The 25,561-nt window shown below is 41.5% G+C and overlaps 3 protein-coding genes across 3 annotated transcripts; all 3 read right to left on the bottom strand.

Moving 5' to 3' along the window:
- Positions 1-1,127: 1,127 nt before the first annotated feature.
- parietopsin lies at positions 1,128-10,728 on the bottom strand. Its single transcript, XM_078790127.1, has 4 exons — positions 8,763-10,728; positions 8,300-8,628; positions 7,974-8,219; positions 1,128-1,402 (listed from the first exon to the last, which is right to left on the bottom strand). The coding sequence occupies exons 1-4, from the start codon at positions 9,121-9,123 to the stop codon at positions 1,247-1,249; spliced, it is 1,092 nt and encodes a 363-aa protein (XP_078646253.1). The 5' UTR covers positions 9,124-10,728; the 3' UTR covers positions 1,128-1,246.
- Positions 1,545-4,577, bottom strand: LOC131131437 (uncharacterized). The gene is made up of 2 exons (XM_078790441.1): positions 3,201-4,577; positions 1,545-1,577 (listed from the first exon to the last, which is right to left on the bottom strand). Exons 1-2 carry the CDS (start codon positions 4,575-4,577, stop codon positions 1,545-1,547), a joined length of 1,410 nt encoding a protein of 469 aa, XP_078646567.1.
- Positions 10,729-11,839: 1,111 nt separating the features above from the next.
- nt5dc3 (5'-nucleotidase domain containing 3) lies at positions 11,840-25,181 on the bottom strand. Its single transcript, XM_058076095.2, has 14 exons — positions 24,686-25,181; positions 23,877-24,061; positions 23,627-23,701; positions 23,451-23,506; positions 21,818-21,908; positions 21,598-21,735; positions 18,765-18,825; positions 18,520-18,622; positions 17,125-17,226; positions 16,953-17,034; positions 16,799-16,885; positions 14,561-14,701; positions 14,409-14,473; positions 11,840-12,602 (listed from the first exon to the last, which is right to left on the bottom strand). Exons 1-14 carry the CDS (start codon positions 24,960-24,962, stop codon positions 12,362-12,364), a joined length of 1,704 nt encoding a protein of 567 aa, XP_057932078.2. The 5' UTR covers positions 24,963-25,181; the 3' UTR covers positions 11,840-12,361.
- Positions 25,182-25,561: the final 380 nt, after the last annotated feature.

A 25,561-nucleotide genomic window follows, 5' to 3' on the forward strand; every position in this document is an offset into this window, starting at 1 on the left:
AAACCATAAAACCTTGTTAGATGTTGATGGAGGTATTTTTAATAGCAGTCTTTGTACGCGGTATAAGTTTGTACCATTACGTGCATTAAAGCTGTATCTTTTGTTATGATTTGATATCTTTAGAACGCACAGAAAGGAAAAAGACGTCTCACATAAGGATTGTGGATAATGGGCAAAATTACAAAAAAGGTGTAAGTCACCTCCCCTGCTAGTACAAGGCACATATTTATAGTTAAATTGTTATGGTATGCTGAAGTTCCACAGTAAAAGAAATATTGAGGTGGTACTTCCTGCTTTTGGGGGGGTTTATTTTCCACCAAAATTGTGATTTAACTCCAAATTTGCTGTGTTTGGTTGGACTTTGGAGGTTCCGCTGTACATACTGTATGCCGTAAGGTAGAATATTAAATGAATGTGCTAAGCAACCTTTAATAGTAATAATAAAATGTGGTTCCATTGTATTGACCTGGACAGAGTTCTAAAAGGCCACTTACAAAAAGATTGAGCTTCACTGTGTTTAAGGCCACATTTTGTACATTTTTTCATACTGTAAATATCTCCCCAAAGCTGACTGATTGAGCGCATTTTGAAGTGGGATCCTCTTATTTCTAGATTTAGTTTGACAATTTGTCGTTCGGCATTCTATTTCTGTCTGTTTACTGGTTGAATTAAGGATTTGCATGCTGTCATTGAAAAAAAATATTCTGTTCTATTAAAGTTTGTCTCTGCTTCCTGTCGGCAGCTTGTCTGTAAAAGGAGACGTGCGTGTGCGTGTGCGTGTGTGTGTTCTGATGTAAAATTCAGCAAACCCTGTCATGGACTAAATATGCTAAAGGGAAGTGAGAACAGAATGACACATTTGGCTAGAATAAATACTGTAGCTCTACTGAAACTCTATGAAATGACCCATGTCTTTTTTTTTCCTTTGCTGTACTTAACCAGGCAGCTTACATAAGGCTTATGAGACAATGCACACAGGAGATTCTAATAAATAGGTTCTGCTGTCGGACAAGTTTGGACCACAGCATCCCAGCAGGTGGTCCTGGCTACAGAGTCTGCAGGGATTTCATCTCCTGCAGAGTTGCATTGTGATGTTTCCCCCTCACAATGGAACACCTCCTCTCCCTCTCTGCAGTCTAGCAACACAGCAGCATCATATTAAATCACATTAAACAGCCTCCCACTCACAATGCCATGGGGCTAATTGAGCCCGTATTTGATGGACGGCGAGGACAAACGGGGGATGTCAATGGCGGACTAGCGTGGATCTGAGTTTGCTTTTGAGGCGATAAAACTCTGTGCTGAAGTGAGGGTTGACTGCAGCGTAGGTTATTGGGTTGCTGAGTGATGTGACGCAGGCGAATGACACTGACAGGAGCTCCACTTCCTGCATTGTTGCATCCTGGTGAAAGGAGGAGGAGGAGAGCATGAAAGTGTTACAGCTCAATAGTTTAGCTTACACTCATTTCAGATGAAACATTTGCATTATTCATGTGTTGCAGCCTTTTCTATAGGGGCAGCGTGTAAGCAAAGAAATGGCTGAATTACAGTATATCTCTGTTTATGCGTAAACATAGCTGCATGGCGAACAAGCGATTAGCGCGCAGGCCTCACAGCTAGGAGACCCGAGATCAATTCCAGCCTCAGCCATTTCTGTGTGGAGTTTGCATGTGTGGATTTTCTCCCACATTCCAAAAACATGCTAGGTTAATTGGTGACTCCAAATTGTCCATAGGTATGAATGTGAGTGTGAATGGTTGTTTGTCTATATGTGCCCGGTGATTGGCTGGCAACCAGTCCAGGGTGTACCCTGTCTCTCGCCCAAAGTCAGCTGGGATAGGCTCCAGCAAACCTCGTGAGAATAAGCGGTAGAAAATGAATGAATGAATGCTTAAACATCTATGTTCATATTTGTGGGTACACATTAACAACATAATGATATGTAGACACTAATCTGGATGACGATGGATAGTTGAAACAGGATGATGGATAGAAACAAAGATGGATGGAGGAACAGATGGACAATTAGATGGATTTATGAACAGAAGAATACATGGATGGACACATGTAGAGGGACCAACAGATGGGTGGATAAATGAATAATGGAAAGATAGAAAGAAAGATGGATGGATGGATGTTGGAAGAAATTCATGGATAGATAGATGGGTGGATGGAAGAATAGATGGATGTACACAAGTATGGATGGGCAAATGGATGGATGGATGCATGAGAAAATGGATGTTACAGGATGGAAGAAACAACTGGTGGATGGATGGATGGATGGATGGATGGATGATAGATGGACAGGCAGACCGGAGTGTGGATGGCCAGGTTGAAGGACGTATGAATGTGTCGATGGATGGATGGATGGATGGATGGATGGACTGACAGACCAGAGTGTGGATAGCCAGGTTGAAGGACGTATGAATATGTCGATGGATGGATGATAGATGGACAAACAGACCGGAGTGCGGATGGCCAGGTTGAAGGATGTATGAATGTGTCAATGGATGGATGGATGGATGGATGATAGATGGACAGGCAGACCAGAGTGTGGATAGCCAGGTTGAAGGATGTATGAATGTGTCAATGGGTGGATGGATGGATGATAGATGGACAGGCAGACCGGAGTGTGAATGGCCAGGTTTGAAGGACGTATGCATGTGTCGATGGATGGATGGATGGATGGATGGACAGGCAGACCAGAGTGTGGATAGCCAGGTTGAAGGACGTATGAATGTGTCGATGGATGGATGGATGGATGATGGATGGACAGACAGACCAGAGTGTGGATAGCCAGGTTGAAGGAGGTATGAATGTGTCAATGGATGGATGGATGATAGATGGACAGACAGACCAGAGTGTGGATAGCCAGGTTGAAGGATGTATGAATGTGTCAATGGATGGATGGATTTATGACCAGATAGACAGGCAGAAGGACAGAAAGTACAATGAGTGACAGATAGATGGATGATGGGCATGCATGGATGAATAGATAGACGGACCAACATGTTCACAGATGAACAAAATGACTAAGAGGTGGATAAACAGATGATGGAAGGACGGCCAGATGGATGGATGAATAGAAGTTGTATAGTATAGTTGTATAGATGGACAGATGGATGAATGAATAGAAGTTGTATAGTATAGTTGTATGGATGGACAGATGGAGGGATGAAAGAAAAAAAACATTTGGATACCTGTGTGTTGTAGTTGTTGTGAACCATAAAGTTGATGAGGATGGTGGTGATTAAAGGCAGCCAGAACAAGAGGAAGGTCAGAATGATGTAACCTGCTCGTTTGGCCATCTTGCTTTCCTTCCTCTTGTTCGCTCTCTCCTTGTTGGCCTTGGATGGCATCATGCAAACGGCTCCTTCTATTCTGGCTTCTTCTGGGCTGTTGTTCAAGTCCATAGGTGGAACGGAGGCTTGCTCCACTGCAACTAGTGATTCTCCACAGACAACTCCGCTGCTCTCAATCAGGCCGAGAGGAGCTTTGGATGGAGGAGCTTTGGGCGAGGAGCAGACATGAAGGGTTGTTTCTTTCACTTCCCAAGGTGCTCTGTCAACTGTCATCCTCTGGCAGGATTGCTGCTCAGTGCCGCAATTGCCTGGCGGCTTATTCGGCTTTGTGATTGAGCTCTTAACACTGGCCGTCACGTCTCCATTAGGTGGTTCTGCTCCTGCAGCCTCCACAACACCCGGCTTTAAGCCTTTGGCTTTAACAGCTTTGTGAGGCGGCGGCACCTCGGGAGGATGAGGTTCTGCTCCCGACTCTGAGGATTTTAACCCTCCGTTGTTTCCCTGACTGATTGAGACATGCTTTGGAGCTTTGGTTGGAGTGGAATCTGACTTGTTTTGGTGCTGGGTTGCCTCTCCATCTTCTTTCTCCTCATTTTTCCGAACAGGAAAAACGCCTTTGTCGAATATTTTACGATTATGCGACCTAACCAGGACAAATATGCGAGCATAGAACCCAATGATGACGCCAAAGCAAGCTGCCCACAGTGGGAACAAGATGTAAATCCCAAAGGTGTCATAAGAAGATGCTTCTCCATGTGGTGACCCTGTGCACCTCACATGCACGGGTGAGTCCTTCACAAAGTTCAAGCAAATGGCAGCCACCAGCACGGCCAAAGTCCACGTGAGTGGGATCAAGACCACTATCCTTTTCTTTCTCTCAGTGGTTTTGAAGGGTTGAGCAATGGCCTGATACCTCTCGGCACTGATGCAAGCCAGTGTCAAGAGCTGAACGCAGCAGCAGAAGGAAAAGGAGACCACCTGAGCATCACAGAGGTGAGTGCCGCCTCGCCGGTGAGCGTGCAGCACTATGGTCAAGAGCACAGGACAATCGGATGCACATCTTAGAATATCAATGGCCGCCAGGTTGACCACCAAGGCATTGTTCCACGTCTGTAGGGATTTCTGGTTGTACACTGCCAGGATGACAAAGACGTTGGCCGCCACACCCACAACGGAAGTAGTGGACAGGATCAAGCAATTTGCCACCTGAAAGGCAGTCTTGATGCGGTCTTCACTCGCAGTGCAGTTCCCATGGTTCGATTCAGGGATCCACATTTCTGGATTCAAAGCTTCAGCATGTTAATGGCATGATCCATCGTCGATGACATTCATTCTCTCTTTGCGATGTGAAGACAAATAAAGCAAGGAGGGGAGGATGTTCACTTCAATGTGTCCGCCCCTTTTTTTCATTATCACCCCTACAGCTTCACTAGGTCACACGGGACCTCTAGTTATGTTCACATTAATTACATTTCACAGACAGGCAAGAAAATAAGTTGCTAATTGTAAAGCAGTTGCATCCCTACTGCAGGGATGGGAAAACTATGGCCTGTGAGTCACATACAGGTATAGCCCATTAAGCCTTTTAATCCCTGATGTTTCCAAATAATTATTTTTAAACCTTTTCTATAGCCAGCAATAGGATTTGCAATGTGAATCTTGAACAATCAAAATGATGCAAGTGGTTTCTGAAGTCAGACTCTGAGCTTTCTAGTGATGTATGAGTCATTACGTTACAACAGCTACAATAAATTGTAGACTCATATTGAATTGTGATTGTAGTGAATCATATTGTAATATTATCAGAGTGCATCACAATGTAGTAAATTATTGTATTGCATGCCCACATTTTACCAGCGGGCGATGCGCCTGCTTCCTGCTTCCGACCCAACTGTGCCGCGGCACACAAGTGTGCCATGAGAAATCGTCAGGTGTGCCGTGAGGAATTATTCAATATCACTTTTTAAATTAACATGTATTAATAATTTTTCTGCAGATAAGTCATTGTCGCGTGTCATTGGTGTAAAGACTAGCAGAGCAATGTAATATTCATCCGTGTGGCAACATGTAGCTGACTGCTTCGTTCCTCTAATAGACTTAGTGATGCACGTGAGAGGTAGTGGTGACATTTTGTAACATTGTTGGTTAAATTAGTATGCGGATCAAAAGGATCTGCTGTGGCGAGTCCGTAATCAGGAAAAAGCTGAAAGAAGCAAATAATGTTGGTTATTGGTGTACCGCAAAATTTTTCCAAAGTAAAAAACATGCCGTGGCCCTCCTCTAAGTCCGCCCACTGTGATTGGTCACACTTCCAAGCACTCCCGAGGACTTACAGATACAGAGCTCCGCATGTACAAATTGATTTCATTGCATGAAACAACACCATCATTTGTTGTGGCTTTGTTTGCAGGGCGTGAAGGAATAAACATGCATAGGATAAAGAGCACAAATAAAGAAAACCACTTTATATTCAATATTGTTCTACTGTCCACTAGGACAATACATACATAGCAACTTTTCTCACTTTTCACCCCAAAAAATTTAAATGACCTGAACTTTGAACTACTGGTAGTTAAAAATTGAAATGGTGAACTTTGAAAGTGAAGTGAACTTTGAACTACTTCATGAGAACTATGATCTTGCACAACACTGGTCCCATCGCATTGTAATTGGAGTGAATCGTATTGAGTCAATGAGTGATGAAATATGCAATTGGGAGTACTGCACAGCGGTCAAGTGGTTAGCGCGCAGACCTCATAGTTAGGAGACCAGGGTTCAATTACACCCTCGGCCATCTCTGTGTGGAGTTTGCATGTTCTCCCCATGCACGTGTGGGTTTTCTCCGGGTACTCTGGTTTCCTCCACATTCCAAAAACATGCTAGGTTAATTGGTGACTCCAAATTGTCCATAGGTATGAATGTGAGTGTGAATAGTTCTTTGTCTGTATGTGCCCTGTGATTGGCTGGCGACCAGTCCAGAGTGTACCCTGCCTTTTGCCCAAAGGCAGTTGGGATAGGCTCCGGCCTGGGCCTTATTGAGTAATACCATACCATACGAACTGCACTCACGTTAACAAAATAAAATGAAGCCGGCAGATGGAAGGATGACTGGTAGAATGGACTGAGATACTAAAAGGAGCCATGCTGACGGATTACAGCGTGACATTTTGTAATCCTGTTTGGTGATAAAAGTGTGAAATGCTCTTTGCTTCAAATGTAAGATTAAGATGAACCATATGCCAAATCTGGGATTAGATTAACACAATATGTATTATTTAGCTCCTCTTTCCCCTCACTCCACATATTAGACTAAATACATTATACTGAAAGTCAAAGGATTAAACACATCTTCGCATTGAACATGGGAAAGTGTGTCCAAACTTTTAACAAGTATTCTATTTCAATTACTATATAATAGTGACATGAACAGAAATACTTTATAGTAACAGTCAAAGGTTTTGACACATCCACACATTCAATAGTATGAGCAAGTGTGTCTAAACTTTTGATTTGTACTAAACATTGTATGATTAAAGTAATTCTTCTAAAACGGCATGCATATGTAAAACCAAAAATAAACTGCCCATCTTGGTACTCAACTGATTTTAAAAAATAAAGAAAATTATGCCCTGGATTAAACGTACAGGTGCACCTAACAGAGTGGCCATTGGGTGTAATGCAATGGACTTATCTTCACTATTCTAACAGGCACAGAGAAAAGAGTGAGGAAAATAACACTCAGTTTGTCTTGGATAGCATGAGTGTGTACCAGAAGGCCTCCGATTGGTTCCTTTGTCCTCCTTCTGTCCATCAGCTGTCAACCACGCCGTACCACTTGGACAAGAAAAAAAAAACAAACTTGCACAGACTTGTCATTGTGTCCTTAACAAGCCATCACACGACCATTTGTGAATATATCACAGAGGCAACACCTTGCTTTTCCTGTTGATCCTGTTGCTACAGGAGACCAGCTGGCTCCTCCGGGTCACGGGTGTCATGCTGATGCTGACACCGCTGGAGGAACCATGGGGAATGTAGCGACCGCAGGACAACATCTCCAGTGTTGCATCCCGAAACTGTCAGCACAGGATCAATAGAAGAAAAGTTATTAAACAATCTTCCAAATATGACTCAAAATGCCGTAATATGCATGACTAAACGGGCTGCAGTGAGAGAGTTCAAGCGCAAGTGAATTGAGTGAGGTTCCCCAGGCTAGTCAGCTGGTTAAGACCTCTGATCTGACCAACGGATGATCACATTGCGAGATTCGAAAACTCACCACACCCTGCCTCGTGCTCGTGGTGCAAAACTTACATCACGCGCACAAAGACAGGAAGTCCCACACACAACAGATATGATTGTTCTGAATGGAGCTGTGGGGTTGGAACTGATCAGCACAGGCAAAAATCAAGTGGCAGATCGATTGAAGCACCCCTAATATCTAAATACCGTATACTAAAATAATTATTTTTTAAATGAAGACTTCACGGGGAGGGCAGATTTACATAACAATAAGAAAACATATTTGTAATCCTGCTAAATTAACTTCTTCACTTTATATGGTTTGTCTGTGGTGAGCATTAAACCTCCAAAAAATGGTTCCCAAAACTACCGTAAACCCCTGTAATATCATACATTAATGCAAAATTTTATTGTGAGTCTTGATGGTACCTGCTTGTTGGACAGGAAGTAGATGATGGGGTTGTACACAGGGCTGGTCTTAGCAAAGTACATGGGCATGGTGGCCACCAGCGGAGGGATGTAGAGTTGTGGATTCAGAACCACCACCACAGACAACACGGTGTAAGGAAGCCAGCACACAAAGAAGGCCACAACCATAGCCAGGACCATGATGGTAGCATGATCGCTCTCCTTCTGCAAAGAACAGCCCAACTCCACCTCCACGCTTCTGTTCAACTGCGAAGAACACACATTTAACTTCACCTTCCATGAGATGGTCATTAGAGGTTTGCATAGTTTGTGATGTGAGAGATAACCTTTCTCATGGATGTGAGCACTCTGATGTAGCAGTAGATGATGACAGCAACCGGGAGCAGGAAGCACATGAGTGTATACATAATGAGGTAACTGTAGTTGCTCCAAGACCTCTCCTCCCAGGACAGAGAACAGGACGTCTGCACCCCCTCTGGCCCGTAGCCGCTCCACCCCAACAAGGGGCCCACGGCCCAGAACAAGCAGAATACCCAGACAAAGAGAAGGCCCTTTATGCTTCTACTCATCTTCAGCTTGAACCCGGCTTGAGGCTTGCACACCACGTTGTAGCGCTCGTACGCCAGCAGGGTCAATGTGCACAATGACACCAAACCTGCCCAGGATAACATCATTTTTCACATTCATTTAACAATATGTGCATTATTGTGGTTTAGCTGGAAATGACACATGAATTCATCAATGATGTCCAATAAGATGTCCAGTGTGGTTGTGTGCAGCACCACTCACCAAAGTAGTTTACAGCAAACCCTTGGAAGACACAGGTGGCATGTCCCAGGAAGAAGGAGCCGTGATAGTTTGTTATGGTGACCACCAGTGAGCCGCACAGGCCAATCATGATGTCAGACACGGCCAAGCTCAGGATGAACACATTCATGGGGTGCAGCAGAGATGGGTTCTTCAGGGACACAGTGATCACCATGCCGTTGTTGAACACCGTCAGGATGGTGTTGATGAACATGAGGAAAGAGATGATGCTGTAGCCTACACGGGGGAAGATGGCAAGTGGTCTCTCGGAGCTCCACAGCGTGCTGTTGCTGCTGTCCATGGTGCCTGAATGCAGTGACTGCTGAGCCCGAAGTGGGAACATACTGTGTGCCTGCTTGATCTTATCATTTGTGAGCCGAGCTTTTCTCCACAGTGCATCTGCCTGATAGATGCATTACAATAAATTGGATCCTAACAGGATTTGAAGGGGGATTAAAAAAAATAAACCTGCAGCTGAAATGAAAATTGGAAAGTGGGGTGCGTATCTTTGACAAGCATAAATGTAATTATGGTAGTTCACTGAGTGGAAACTGAAAGCCATCCATAAAACATGCTATTGTGTTCAGGGTCACCACTGTTGACTAATCAGGATGCTTTCACACCTTTGGAAAAAAATGGAAAATACTTCAATTTACAAATGCACGTAAGCATCCAATTGAATTGCGCTTGTGTAATTTCTACTCACACCTATTCGGGGGCTTGTCTGCACAGGATGTAGGCACTGGTATGATATCCTGTGAGCATTATCGTCATTCATAGCATTGCTGTGGCATTTTGGCTATGCAACGTCATTCTAAACATAATTTCTGATGGAACAGTTCAGATTATAAAGAAGACACATGGAGCTTGCCGAAAAGTAACATTGAAATGTCAAGGTTTTAATCACATAAGAAGTAAAAACTAAAAACTACAGTAAAGTTACAGTAGCACAAACAAAAACCTTGAGAAACCCACTCTGCCCCCCCCAAATGAAATAAAACGAATTCCAGCATGTTTACATGACATATCATTAAAATACTTTATGCAAAAGTTAACTTTCATGAAGACAAACCCCATTTATGCTGCCTCCGCAAGTCATCATAGTGTTGGTGTTCAGTTATTCAGCTACATGAAATGTAGTCAGTAACACAGCACGGTACATCGTTTAATTACAAAATATGGACCACATTACACTGACTTACTAATAAATATTGTATCATTACGCTATTGACAATGATGATTAAGGCTGTTTTGTAATGTAAATGTCACATATGAACAGAAAAGAATGCCCTTTGCGGCAGAAAATAAAAACACTAGCATGAGTTGACACCAGATGTGTCGCACCCCCTATTGTTAAGACTGTGAAACTACAGCTTTCCTTAAAGAGGACCTATTTTGCCCATTTTTCGGCCCATTGTATTGAGTTGTGGACTCCTAGAGCAGCTACATCATACCCATACAGAAAAGTTTCTAGATCTTCCAGAATCTGCACCTATGACAACTGTATTTACTTGGATTTCCGGTCTGTTTCCATGTATTCCATCTCCGAGCACACACCCCCCGCTGTGATTGGTCCCACTCCCAAGTGCTCCTAAGTACTGTACTTCCTGACTGCTTCCAATCCTCACTTTCTCATTTTAAAACCTTTTGGAGAGCTACGTACATTAAAAATGGCAAGGAGCAACTGGTAGCTCATGAGCTACTTGCTGGAAATGTCTGACTTAGCACGACACGTGTCGACAGAGGGCCTAAGCACTGCAGGTTTTCTTTCCAACCCGTTTCTCCAGCAGGTGATTTAAATGACGATCTCCGTCCCTCTAACCAAAGTAAGGATAATCATTAAAATCACCTGCCTTGGTGAACGGCTGGAAAAAAAAAAACTGTAGTGTCTCGGCCCCCCATGGCATGAGTTTGACACCCCTGGTGTATGAACTCAAAGAGTGGTAAGGTACAGTGCATCCGGAAAGTATTCACAGCGCTTCACTTTTTCTACATTTTGTCATGTTACAGCCTCATTCCAAACTGTATTAAATTAATCTCTTACCTCAAAATTCTACACAAAATACTCCATTATGACAATGTGAAAAAAGGTTTTTTTGACATGTTTTGAATTTATTAAAAATAGAAAACAAAAAAATCATATTTACATAAGTATTCACAGCCTTTGCCATGAAGCTCAAAATTGAGCTCAGGTGCATCTTTTTTCCTCTGATCATCCTTGAGATCTTTCTACGGCTTAATTGGACATGATTTGGAAATATAATAACTGTCTATATAAGGTGATGATATATGGTAGAGTGGCTTTCGTCTGGCCACTCTACCATACAGGCCTGATTGGTGGATTGCTGCAGAGATGGTTGTCCTTCTGGAAGGCTCTCCTCTCTCCACAGAGGAACACTGGAGCTCTGACAGAGTGACCATTGGGGCCTTGGTCACCTCCCTGACTAAGGCCCTTCTTCCCCGATCGCTCAGTTTAGAAGGCCGGCCAGCTCTAGGAAGAGTCCTGGTGGTTCCAAACGTCTTCCATTTACGAATAATGGAGGCCACTGTGCTCATTGGGACCTTCAAAGCAGCAGAAATTTTTCTGTATCCTTCCCCAGATTTGTGCCTCAAGACAATCCTGTCTCGCAGGTCTACAGTTCTTTTGACTTCATGCTTGGTGTTTGTGCTCTGACATGCACAGTCAACTGTGGGACCTTATATAGACAGTTATTATATTTCCAAATCATGTCCAATCAACTGAATTTACTGCAGGTGGACTCCAATTAAGCTGTAGAAAGATCTCAAGGATGATCAGTGGAAAAAAGATGCACCTGAGCTCAATTTTGAGCTTCATGGCAAAGGCTGTGAATACTTATGTAAATGTCATTTTTTTGTTTTCTATTTTTAATAAATTCAAAACATGTCAAAAAAACCTTTTTTCACATTGTCATAATGGAGTATTTTGTGTAGAATTTTGAGGTAAGGGATTAATTTAATTCAGTTTGGAATGAGGCTGTAACATGACAAAATGTAGAAAAAGTGAAGCGCTGTGAATACTTTCCGGATGCACTGTAGGTCCGCATTTACTCACCGCATTTCCCGGTGCTGCTTCTGGCTTCAGTAACAGTTTGGAGGATATTTCATGTTCATGTTCACAAAAACAGTCCTGTGTGATTCTGCCTGAACTTGCCTTGTAGAAAGATTACCTGGCCAACAACCATAAACAACGCTGAGCTGTGGGGAGGGCAGCCGAAGAGCGTATCTGCCCGAGAGCACATGTCCATATAAGGAAGCATGGTTCCTTGTGACGTCACAGCGAGCCAGTTTTAGAAGAAACTATCTGAAACCAAGTATTCACAGCCATCCCTATCGTCTTCATTATCTGAAACTTTGGCCAGTAACAACAATCAGTGCAGTTCTTACATTCTGTCAATTTACAATGCACTCATTGATTGTCTTGCAACTAAAAGCAATAACTGCAATAAATTCAATGTCATGACATGGTTGCAAAGTAACTACAAGATCATGCACTACATTTGCATGGACATCATGGAACCTGTGCCTGTACTTATAGGATAAAGTTTCTTACTTGAAACTTCTTAGCTGCTAGAGGAGCGGTCCGGCCCAGATGGAGCTCGTCCGGGACAGATGGAAGACTCGTGCTGCAGGGGAGTGCGTCTGGGGAAAAAAGTGTGCTGGAAGTCGTAGTTGAGCAGGCAGCTGATGGATGCCATATAGATGTCGGCAAAGCGTGACAGGCGGCGTGAGAAGTACGTGGGGTTATGGTAGGTGCGGAAGAGACTCCCAAACTGAGGGTTGAACATGTCTTTGGTGTGTGGCCTGGCAGAGGACGAACACATCTGGTCAAGGGAAGGGGATTGGCTCGGGTACAAAAAATTCAACAATGAACAACATCTTTTGGTTGGGTTCTTAGTACCCAAAAATTACACAAATCAATGATGCATGTGAAGACACTTGCCATTTGAGGCACGGTGAAACCGTTTAACATGGATTAATACTCTCTTCCTGTAATAGGTGCTCTTGCTTCCAGGTCTATAAATATCACCACTACAAACATGTATTATTGTGCAGTACAGCAGTCCCTCATTTATTGTGGTTAAGACCCTTGTTCAACATCATGGTTTAGAGCAGAGGTAGGGAACCTATGGCTCGGGAGCCAGGTAGGGCTCTTTTGATGACTGTATCTGGCTCTCAAGCATTTCTTACCACAATAAAAATTTATTTTTGCTAACATTTTAAAGTAAACCATCACAGAAATGACTGTTAAAAATAATATTCAAAATCAACAACTTTCTTATGCATTTTAATTTGTCCATCTATATTCTGCTGCAATACGGCCAACCATATCTATCTTTCCTGATGATATTTTCCAGGTCAAACACCAAACTTGATTATTACTGGGTAATGCTGTAGTCTACCTCAGTCATTGAGATGTCAAAAAACATGTCAATGTAAACTTTTCTCCTTTAGTCAAATAGCTAAAGCTGCAGAACCAAGCCTTCTGACGAAGATGGCCAAAAGAATGAAATATGTCTACGTAGTACGGTGCAAAACTATGCAGCAGCAGAAGTTGTATTAATGGCAACAAGTATTTGATTTATTATTAGACACCGCTGCTCACGAAAGTGTGCTGGCCACACCCCATTGGCGTGGGGTAGTGTGCCTGGTCTACGCAATTAGAGCCCATTATCTAAAACTGTTGGTCTTACATAAAAATGCACACATTTTATTGCATTCAATGTTTAAAAAAATGTATATGGCTCTCACAGATACACATTTTAAAATATCTGGCCTTCATGGCTCTCTTCGCCAAAAAGGTTCCCGACCCCTGGTTTAGAGGCTGAGTACAAAAGCTAGGTCAGAGATTTCACTCGGAGGAGTATACTGAGGATATGGAAAACCACAGGCACAGTCCTAGTTAAGGCCAATAATTGGGCGTAGTCACCCACAAAACAGCGGTAATGTATTAATTTATTTAATTTAAGTCTGTACTGTCGGCCATCGCTACATCGTGATTAACATTTTATTTGTCAAAAAATATTGAAAGACAAGTCATATGTAGTGTTCTGGCCACTACTAGCCATAAAGTCAGCTTTGGATGAGTCTGGCCTGACATAGTGAAAAAAGTCATCCTCCCATTCCGTGTGGAAGTGGTACATTTTTAGCTTCCTACTTTTTCCTTCTTCCCCACTTAGTTTCAAACTTATTCTTAAGTTTAGAAAAAAATAAAGTGGAGGTGAAGTAGTTAGCTTGGTAGATAGTTAAGAGTTGAAGCGGCGGCTGTCTCTTGTGTCACTTCAGAGATTCCGCAGGCTGTGCAGTGTGCACTGTGGAGTAAAAAAAGCTAGCAGTATCATTGAAGTGTATGTCTATGTATGGTAGGTATTTTTTTTTAGGTAATACTAGTATACAGGTGACTACACAGGTGTTTTGTAATGTCTACAGGACATTAAAAACTGTTATTAGAATGCCAAACAGGTTTTCAATGTTCTATGTAAACTGCAAAGGCTTCCTGGACCTTTTACTGGTCTCTTAGTCTGAACAAATTAACTTCTTTTTTCAAATTTATTAAAATTCACCTGTACACACAAACAAACCTAAGTGCATGTAGGCAATAATATATACCTCATGGCTTCTCGCTCTCGTATCCACTCCTCCACCACAGACTGAGAGGCAGCATCTCTGTATACCTGTGTGTCAGCAGAGTGCAGAAAATGTACTGTATGTAAATGGCACATATAAATATGGCAAACAGACTGAAAGTGACATCTGCTGACCTGCATCTCTTCAATGAGGCCGGTCAACGCCTGCATCCAGCTCATCATGTGCGCATACTGCTCTGTGTTCATGATCTTGATTTCCTTCCTCAGCTCGGGGATGATGGCTCCTGTCCTCCAGCCATGCTTCAGGGTTAGATCCTGATGAGGACGAGACAAGCCTTAAAGAATGCATGAGGGATTATCTATAATAGTGTAGCAATATCTGTGTGTGGTGAAAAATATTAATAAGCGTATGCACAGTGTAATGTACCCTTCTATATTGCCCTTGTTATTATTCACAACTACAGAACACTTTGCTGCATGTTTATTAACATAGTTTCACTCAAAACTCCAAGAGCACACCTTCTTCCTGCATTCTTGCTCCCACCACTGACCAATAAGAGGGTGATTCAGAACCAAAAGTGGGTTTAGTGGGTTTATCTGCATTGCTATGATATATTGTGATGTTTTTATTTGGCATTTTGGCGATGCAGTGGCATGCTAACATGACTTCTTATGGCACTGTTCACAAATTACAAGACAAAAGAGTTTGTCTAAATTAATAATGGAATGTCCAGGTTTTAATAATATAAGAACAATACAAACTGCAGTAAAGCTACAGCACCGTGCAAAAGGGAAAAGTACGAGGGGAAAAAAAGGATCACATAAACTGATAAACCTGCAAAAAAAGGTGGAATGGAACATTTTTGCATCTGTCTCCAGGAAGTTTGTGATGTGAAGAAACTTGCAGTAATGACCTCAGCACAAAAACACTCTATACATTCAGAACAGAGACCTGTCGTCAGTGTACACTACACACAGGGAAAAAAGCAGACACACACGATGCTCCATCTTCCTAAATAAGCCAGGCGACATGTTTGACAGCTGGCCACCAGCCACCAGGCGAGGCATTGTGCCAGAGATGTTAACTCTGCCTTTCATTAACATCACTTACAGCTGATCAGACGCTCATTCGCATATTAATGATGCTGTTGTTGCTGCAAAACTAATGATGGCCACTTTAGGCTCAAAGACAACTGATGGCCTCTTGCCAGGCTGCAGGTTTAGATAAGCCGGAATGACAATAATGGCTGTAAATTTGAACGTGTTTGCTGTGTATGCTTCTTATATGCCTGGGGATTCTCATTAAAGTGGCTGTAAATTACATGTACATACTGTATATATGCCAGGGGACCCCCATTAAAGCGCCTGGCATCAAACAAACCAATGCAGCACTACTTCACAGGTCTTCCTATTCTCTCTCATAACACTCCACTACTCTACAGTATGTCTTTGAATATGAAAAACCGCAGTTGCCAAACATAAAATATGATGTTAAGACTATAGTATATTATAACAATCCACAGATATAGTACACCCCCTAGTGGCTCTAAGCTCCACTGAAGCAGAAAGCTCATTTTTTAAGTCACACTGACGGGACTGTCATTGATTATGTAGTTAATATATTTGTCATCCATCCACTTTCTATGCCACTTATCCTCACCAGGGTCATGCGTATGTATGCTAGAGCTGACTTTGGGTGAAAGAGGGGTTACACCCTGGACTAGTCGCCAGCAAACAATCATTTCAGACAATCATTCAATCATTCCTATGGACAATTTGTTTGGAGTCGCTAACTAACCTTACATGCATGTTCTTGGATTGTGGGAGGAAAACCCACACACACATGGTAAAAACATGTAAACTCCACACAGAGATGCCAGTCATTTGAATCCAGTCGTTCCCAAACTCCTGACTGTGTGACCGACATTCTAACCACACATCCACCGTACAGCCTCTATTGATCATATTTCATTGAATTGGAAGCAGCTGTCACAAAGTCATGCCAGCACAAAAACATTTTTTTCATTTTTGGTTTAAAATGCTTAAAATGATCAAGTTCATTTTCATTTATTGTGTGATTAATTCATTATCGTCCCAGGCCTAATGCCCACGAGAAGATTTTTTTTCTTAATGAGAAATCTTGTCAGGTTTTAATTGCGATAGATCTTGTGACACCCTAAGTGTAAGGTATATTCTCAGGATACTTGATAATGGCAGAAAAAGTCAATTTTTGTTTAATTAATATCTACAGTACAACTTCTACCCATTTCATGTCATTCACAGTTGGAAAATACCTATTTAAGATAACTAAATTCAGCCAGATGTGTCATAGATTGTGAAATGCTACATTATTCTAATCCAATGATGCACGGTTCTAAAATGTGTTGGGTTGTGTGTTGGAGTGCTGCTTACTGCTAAGTCGCTGTAGATATGATCACCAAAGTACAGTACTTTGGAGCCACTCCATCCAGTCAGTCTTAGGAACTCATAAAGGTTTCCCTGTGATGATTAAAATACACTTCTTTAAATCACACATCCAGGTGTCATTGATATGTGTTAGTAGCACCTGTTTGTAGATCTGTCCTTTTTCCAACCTGTGTATTCGATCCCACAGCAACGCATCCTTGTCAGTCACACGCCTGAAAGGCCTGCGACACATAGAAAGAACCGTTATTCATTTTTAGGAATGAAGCACTCCATATTTAGGCCACGGCTTGTACAAACAGAGAGAGACTTACTTTCTCCTGTCATTGAAGAAACTGGGCTTGTCAGCCTGAACTATCACAACATCAAACAGGTCCCTCCAGTCCCTCCCTACAATGTAGTTCATTCCTCGATCCCTGAGGGGGGGAAATAATAAGTTTGTTACTTGTTATGGCTGCATAATGCCCTTTATACTTAATCCCAATGGGACATGCAAACTGACGAAAAGTTCAACAGGCCTGGGTCAGTGGCGAATTCGGGAAGTAGATCTTGAGGCGTGTCTCATTGATATCAGACAATGGATGTCTTGTCACTTTTTACTCTTAAACCCTGACGAAACTGAGATGCTGATTGGCCCAGCTAAACAGAGTTGCCTGTTTAAGGACCCCAGTGAGTCTTGGTGTGATATTTGATTTGACTCTATCCATTCATAAGCACATTAAGAATGTTACCAAAACAGTATGTTTTCATATTCTCAACATCGCTGAAATATGGCCTATTCTATCCACTTGCATTTGTCACGCCACGCATTGATTACTGTGATGTGCTGCTTTCTGGTCTTCCAAAGTTTGAAAAGCCCACAGTCAGTACAAAATGCCACAGCACGACTTATTCCACCCGACTCACCAGGACGCGTAAATTTGACCATATTTCTCCAGTACTAGCCAACTTACACTGGCTTCCAGTTCATTTAAGATCCAACTTTAAGGTTCTGTTACTTGCCTACAAAACATTACATGGATTGGCATCTTCCTATTTGGTTGACCTAGTTGTACCCTATGCGCCGTCTAGAAACCTACACTCCAAACACAGCGGTCTTTCGACAATCCTGAGAGCCAAGGTCAAGGTCAAATTTATTTACATAGCACATTTCCAACAGTTAACTGTACAGTGCTGTAAGTGCTGTACAGCAGCCAATAAAACACAAAAGCACACATGCATAATAATGTTGTACAGCTAAAAGTAAAAACGGAGTAGTAGAGTAATGACACTAATAATAAACAATAAAAACAATACAACAAAATAACAAACAAATAGCGAAGGCCCTATCACCCTGACATTAAAATGTAGACCGGGGCGTAGTTAAAAGGAGCTGTGAGCTGGTAGGAACATAAACAGTCAATAAGACAGATAAGTATGAGGGAGCCAGAAAGAAGTATGCAGGCTCTTGAGCCTTTTGTATTCGGGTTCAGCCCTACCTGCTGATATTAAAGCTGTTCAAGTCTAGTCTGGCGTATTCTCATCTCATTCAGGTTACTGTAGACTGTGGAGACACCTTTATTGGCACCATCCTTTGACATGCAAGTTTCAAGCTACAGTCCTGCTCTGTGTTGTGTTCAACACTGGTTTACACTGTCATGAAAACAAGCTATCCTGATTAGGTTAATTGTGTTAATTACAGCCTTAAGTATGTTACTTTGTTGACTTACACAAAGTCAAAGGGGCTGTTTGTGATGAGGAACATCTTCTTCCCGTGCTCTGACAACTTCTTCAGAACAGCTTGGCTCTGCTCACCGTAGCAAATGTATTTGCCTGGAACACAATAAACAGATTATTAACTCAACTAATAATAACAACAAGGTATGTTTTTTATACCAATGTCTGGGCTCAGATGTGCCTGAATCTCTTTAGTATGCAATGTTTTGTTTAAAAAAGAAAATAAGAGGAAAATTACCAATATCGGCCTCCACCGCTCGGTACATGATACCCTTGACGTGAACATCTCTGATGGCTTCCTGTGAGGAAAAATTACAGAGACATCATAACAAAGGTGGTGTTGTGTTTAGCATTCAGCTGCATAAGCGACACTCGAAAGTACATGTGTGAATACAAATTACAAATGGAAAAAAGCTGACTATGAAAGACAGCTCCTTGAAAGTTATTATAATATATAGTCCCAAAAGGTATGAAGAGATTTTCTTCACCAGCATTGCTCATTTAGGAGCAACCATAACAGACACAGTATCTTGCAAAAGCATTACACCCTTTACTTTAAAGCATTTTAATTGCAGTAAATGAGGATATTTAGAAAATAAAAACATGCTCAGTAGATATTAAAGCGACTACCAACTACTCTAAAGTATATCCAAGTTTTATTTCTATGGTATTGTAGTATTGACAAGATAATAATAAAGCGGTCAATGAAACGTGAGGGGTTTACTAAGTTATGGGAGATACTGTAGACAGTAGAGCCCCGCTAGGCAAATAAATGCAATGAGTAATAGAGATGGCAATTAAAATATTTATTTTTGAGACTAATGAAGCCTGGATTGCACCACGGTATGCTACGCAGGCTCACTCGCCCCTATAAGATCCACTTGCTTGACACTGATGTTCTCGTCCAATTTCTTATCAACATTTGCAAGGAAAGTGACTTTATTATTAGATTCGATTCAGCTCTAGAACCTCGTTTTAGAGGAAGTTTTAATAAGCTAGATGCATAAAAGCACAATATGCCTCACACATTTACTAAACGCATTTTAAATGATAAAATGTATAGGTACTCACCACTAATGAATGATAATGTCATGGGTGGAATCGGATTCACGGCCTAGCCTTTAGCCTGGTCATCATGCTAGCGCTACAAACGCGCTTATGTCTGTTGTGGGGCCGCCCCATCTCCTTCTAAAGTGGTTAGCGGTGGTACATGGCTCCGCTGCTCTGCAGTCCGCTGGATCGTGGCAGTTAGCTGTTGGAAAAGGTGGTACGCTAAGCCACGTCTACATAATCCACACTGCTTGCCTGCTCTGTAAGTGCAGTAACAATTTATGATCATATCTTAGTTTGTGTTCACCTAGCTGCAAGTTATTTTTTCATTATTGTAGTTATTACTTTATTATCACATATTTATAAATTATTACTGACCTACATAATCCCATCCTGTCTTGCCTGCATCTTTGCCTTGTTAAAGAGTGCTATGCAGCAACCGTGAAGTGAAAAGACTTGGACCCCTGTTGCATGAAGGAGGTTCCACATTGAAGGGAAATTTGAACACATGTATATGAGGGGATCGGCGTTTTAAAGCAAGTATTGGCTTATATCAATACCGTCCTTTTTCCACTCATATCAGCCGATACCGATCTGTGGCCGATCGATCGGAGCACCCCTAGTGCGCACACCCATAATTTTCACATTTCAGTTGCAAATGTAAAAATTGTCATGTTCATGGTGTTATATTTGCAAAAATATATATTTTCATGTAAAACTACAATTTTTTGGTGTTTATGTTGTGGCAGAGTTGTTCAGACATTTTGGCTCAATATGTGTCCAAGTTAAAGTTATGCTTGAAATGTATCTTTTCACAAAAAAAATCCCTTTTTTTTGCTGAAGCTTACCTATGTTCTACTGCTGAGTACATAAGAACGGAAAAGGGTGGAAACAAACTTTTTCTGAAGATGAGAGTCTAATCTTTGTTTTGGTGAATATCATGTCGATATGGCCCAAGAACACAATATTCTATTGATCATAAAAATGGACGGTAACGGGATGTTTGTTTGAAAAATGGCTGAAATTTAATGAGTTAATTTCTGATTAATCTGGTAAAAAAATTTAATACTAATATAAATATTATCTTTTTAAATGAAATTTAAAAGGTTGCAGGGTTGCAAAAGCTGAATAACACATATGTGGGGATAAACTATACAGACAAAAGTATTATTCATTCATTCATTCATTCATTTTCTACCGCTTTTCCTCACGAGGGTGCTGGAGCCTACAATTTGGAATGTGGGAGGACACCGGAGTACCCGGAGAAAACCCACACATGCACGGGGAAAACATGCAAACTCCACACAGAGATGGCCAAGGGTGGAATTGAACCCTGGTCTCCTAGCTGTGAGGTCTCCGCGCTAACCACTCGACCGCCGTGCCGCCCGACAAAAGTATTAGACAGTTGAAATTCACACCAACAGTGAAAATATGGTGTGGCTACTCTACTGGGTCAGAGGTCACTGAGAAAGGGCCAGAGACCAGGGCTCTCAAGTCAGTCCACACCAAACTAATCCAAGCAAAGATGGAAGCATACAACTAATGAATAATTAAGAACGACACGACTTGATTGATGAAGCGCGTCCCAATACTTAGCATGGTACGTACTTAAAAACAATTTGGTTAGGGATAAGTTAGGATAAAGAAACTATCAAAAATGTGTCCTTGAAAAGTCATGAGCGGTGCTATTGAAGCACTGTCTGTTTTTTTAGTTTTGTGTGTATGCGTATGTGTGAGAGCTTTTAATGACAGCAATCCATCAAAGATGATTTAGTGTCACACAGAAAAAAGAGCAGCCCTCCTCGATGGATGAACACAGTGTTGGTTTCTGACAGCCATGAGGGCACAGTCACAGATGTCCAAAGGAATGCATGCCGAGTTATAATTAGACATTGGTCTCAAACAGCTAAAATTAGGGAGACAGCTGGAACAAGTGTTGTGTGAATGAGTTTGTTTGGTATGCGTCAACACACGCTGGCTCAATCATATCAGCACATTTGACCAAAGTGAAGATAGTTCACCTTCACATCTTTGTAGAGGTGCACCGGCTCATAGTCGATGTTGTGCTTCATGAAGAAGTCGTTGACGCATGACAAGAGGGTCATCTCAGGCATGGAGAAGATGTCCATGAACTGTTTCATGCTGTGGCCGTGAGAACTCTGCAGTAGAGAAAAGAATACCTGCTGATTCAAACGTTTTATGTCTGCACAAGCTATGCAATCGGTGTGGGAGTGATCTCACCTTGCCATAAAAGTCACTCATAATTTCAAGGGGGACATGGCAGCCTTCATACATGGCAATGACTTCCTCGTCGGGAACTGCATGAAGACCCCTTAGGATTTTGCAGAACGTGAGTATTAATTACACAATGCGAAATGTAATCCACTTGCGAATTCCAATTAAAAAAATTAGTTGCAGTAGTAGTTTGGTAGTGTGACCAATCACAACTGAGTGGGTGTGGAATAAATTAGTATTATTATTAAATATATTATATATCATTATTAGCCGTTTTGGCTGGAATAGGTGTAGATTCTGGAAGATCTAGAAAGTTTTTTGTGCAGTTTATTGAGTGTAGCTGCTCTATAGCAGTCCACAACTCAATTCAAAGGGTCGGAAACTGAGCATAATAGGTCCACTTTAAGTAAAGAGTTTGGCTTGTCAAAACAATACACATTCAAAAGAGCAATATATTTGCAGCACAAAAATGCCTCCTCAAAAAAATCAAACCTCACAAATCCCTCAGCGTTCTCTCTGTTCCTATCAATGCACTTTCGCCAGTCCATTTTGCGTCTGTGATGAAGATCTTATTTCTGTACATGTTCCCCAGCGGGTTGAAGATACGAGTGGCGCAGCATTCTTTATGACACACACAAAAGGTCAGGCAAAAACGCAGAGAAAGTAATGAAAGTAGCCGAGCCACTTGTGAGGTCTGATTATTTTTGAGGAGGCATTTTTGTGATACAAATGTATTACTCTTTTGAAAATGCATTGTGTTGAGGAGCCAAACTCTTTACTCAAGTGGCCCCAGCAACTAACCTCTTCACCAAAATCCAATCAGAACTGGGCCTACAGGGTAAGTAAAAAAAATCCAAACTATAAATACTAACATGAAGAAATGACAACTACTCATAACACCATTGGCCTTCACAATAAAAGGTCTGCAGGTTACACTCTGACTACACTAAACAAAGGTCTCAGAAAAGTGGCTTCCAACAACGTCACATTAAAAGCACAAAATACAAACTCGAATTTGGTACAAGCCTGGAGTTTGTTTTCCAGAGAAGATGAGAACATTGTTGTTCAACATTCTAACTACATTCATAGGTCAGAAAAGTGGGAAAAGCATAACAGATCCCATTTTAATAAAAAAAAATAAATTCTGTTTCATAATAACATAGATAAGGAAAAAAAACAATTTTGTATTATACTGCATCCAATTTCTCCATCTCATCCATTTTCTATGCTGCTTATCCTCATTATGGTAGTGAGGGTATGCTGGAGCCTATCCCAGCTGACTTTGGCAAGGGGTGGAGTACACCCTGGACTGGTCGCCAGCCATTCATTCATTCATTTTCTACCGCTTTTTCCTCACGAGGGTCACGGGGGTGCTGGAGCCTATCCCAGCTGTCTTGGGGCGAGAGGCGGGGTACACCCTGGACCGGTCGCCAGCCAATCGGGGCAATTTTTCCATTTAATTAATATTTAAATTATTATATACATTTCTTTTTCATAAAACCTTGACTTAAAATATGAGACATTTAACTTTCCAACAGTGATAATCATTGAAAGAGTCAGTTGGGAATGTAAATAAATTTAGGGCCTTTTAACAATTTTTCAGAAGCGAGCTTAACCTGAGCGTGCATATTGCTGATACCTGTACACGGTTCCCAGCTGGATGTAGTGGAATGCATCAATCTTCATCAGCAGTGCCTATCACAACAATGTCAGTGTTCACTAAAGGGATGGTGCTCCGTTGGAAAAGATTGAGGTTATTCATCTCAATGAGTCTTTTCTGGCTAAATATTAAGTGTAAAAAATAAGAGTTCTTACTTTCTGGACATCATAGTGAAGTCCCCTCACAGCAAAGTCAGGGATATACTCATAATTCTTTATGCCCTCTGGATACTTGATTGAAGAAAATAAATCGGAAATTACAAATTTAGCCAACTGTAGTCAAACTGCATGATGCAATGTTAATGTTAGATGCTGATGTTAGGTGAAATAATTAAAACCATACAGAAAATCAATAATGCATGATTTAAAAACAAAGAAGCAATGGTTTTAGAAAGGACACACACACCCTGTGCTTAGTGATGAGGATGTCCCGTGCTATGTTGAAGATGAGGGTGTGGAGGTGACTGGAGTAGAAAGCCAAAGTGTAGTCATAGTCGAAGCCATAGATCTCAATGTCCCTGAGGCTCATCTCATTGTTGGCGAAAATGGTGTTGGGGTCGACAGAGGTGCTTGTGATGGACGGGATGGCATCTGAGAGGAGAGAAATATCAATAATGTTTGGATTTTTTATATTGTGGTTGTCAAGGCAATTGAGTCAAGTCAATACAAGTTATCTCAGGGCACTTTGCAGGAAACCAAGTGAACCCTGACATGAACCAGCACAAAGAGGAAAGAAAAGGAAAGAAACCGAGGTCTGTGGGGCGGCCTTCTGCCTCAACCGGTCAGATTAATGGTAGTAGACAGTAGGATAGAGGATAGATAAAGAGAATAGTCAGAATAGAGGGATGTTAAAAAAAATCACTCAAACTTGACCTGCCTATTTTTTGTGGGGGGGACAATGTTTGTGTCAATATGGTATATAAAAATATTTGTATGAATTGTCAACTGCTGCTGCAACACTGTATGGTTAATGAGTTATGAATACAATACAAAGGAGAAAAGAGAAATAAGTTAATAACATACATAAACAGCATATGAGAATGCAGCCGTGACTATAGGCTTTACCTATCATGTGTGTTTACCTTTGCCGTGTAGCTAAATAAGGTAACCAAAACATTACCAACAGCTCTCGATATGATTTAGTGCAGTTGGAAACAAGAGTTTAAAAATAATGAATGACACAAACACAAATAGAGAACTTTCAAATCGTCATACCTTCAGTGTGTTTTTTGGTCTCATTATAAAGAGACCACAAGCTCTCTGAAGAGCTGTTGGACTTGGTTGACGAAGATGAGTAGGTGGTCCTCAGCTGAGAGCTAGCTTGTCGTGATAACAGTTCACCAAGTCCACCGTACACCGCGCCAAAATTCCGTTTCCATACACAAGCCCTGTGGTGGGAAGCTTTGAGGACGTGACAACAAAGCCGCGTGGTTTTCTGAAGAGAGGCCCTATGGGTAAGGAGACACGTCAAATGCGCTGACAAGGCCGCCATGATTGCTGAAACTCAAGCTCGTTGACAGACGAAGATGACAATCTCCCACTGTCAATACCATCAACGTTGCTTTGACGTCACTTCCGTGTGGGAAGCCCACAGCCAATCAGCGACTCGCTTCCGGTTACGAGCATACCGGCAGTATTTACAAAAAATAATAATTTTGTGTGTTTTTATTTAAAGATAATTATTTTAGTATAGAATACTAAAATACAAGAATATTACACATTAAATGAGAGAAAATGGAGAAGGTGTTAAACGTGACATTTACAGTATGTCAAGATTAGAACACTGCAGTGAATAATATATTCAATGTTACTCACTGAACACATAACCACTTGTATATATCACTCCACACTCTTTATTGTTCTCTGGTTTTACAATAATTTATTGTGTAGCAATATGGGGTAATAACTACAGTATAAAAGCAATTTTATACAGCTAAACAGCTGCTAAAATAACAGCAGCTAAAATAATGCATGAAACTAACAATTACCTATTACTCCAAAATGTAATACAATACTTTTCTGCAAGAGAGGAGAAATATGAACAAATGTCTTTACAAAATAATACATTAAGAAGGCATAAGATGGTCAAAC

Source organism: Doryrhamphus excisus, linkage group LG1 (genome assembly GCF_037039965.1).
Source record: "Doryrhamphus excisus strain RoL-2023G ecotype Guam linkage group LG1, RoL_Dexc_Guam_v1.1, whole genome shotgun sequence".
NCBI lineage: Eukaryota > Metazoa > Chordata > Actinopteri > Syngnathiformes > Syngnathidae > Doryrhamphus > Doryrhamphus excisus.

Bases quoted from the DNA above. Each gene is read 5' to 3' on its own strand.
- nt5dc3 (XM_058076095.2), bottom strand. From the start codon at position 24,962: ATGGCGGCCTTGTCAGCGCATTTGACGTGTCTCCTTACCCATAGGGCC. The intron at 17,227-18,519 runs GTAAGTCAACAA...TCCCCCCCTCAG, and splicing joins AACAGCCCCTTTGACTTTGT to GGATCGAGGAATGAACTACA. The intron at 16,886-16,952 runs GTGCTACTAACA...TAATCATCACAG, and splicing joins AAGGACAGATCTACAAACAG to GGAAACCTTTATGAGTTCCT.
- LOC131131437 (XM_078790441.1), bottom strand. From the start codon at position 4,577: ATGTGGATCCCTGAATCGAACCATGGGAACTGCACTGCGAGTGAAGAC. The intron at 1,578-3,200 runs GTATCCAAATGT...TTCGCCATGCAG, and splicing joins ACAACAACTACAACACACAG to CTATGTTTACGCATAAACAG.
- parietopsin (XM_078790127.1), bottom strand. From the start codon at position 9,123: ATGTTCCCACTTCGGGCTCAGCAGTCACTGCATTCAGGCACCATGGAC. The intron at 8,220-8,299 runs GTTATCTCTCAC...TGTTCTTCGCAG, and splicing joins TGCTCACATCCATGAGAAAG to TTGAACAGAAGCGTGGAGGT. The intron at 1,403-7,973 runs GTACCATCAAGA...TCCTTTCACCAG, and splicing joins ACTTCCTGTCCAACAAGCAG to GATGCAACAATGCAGGAAGT.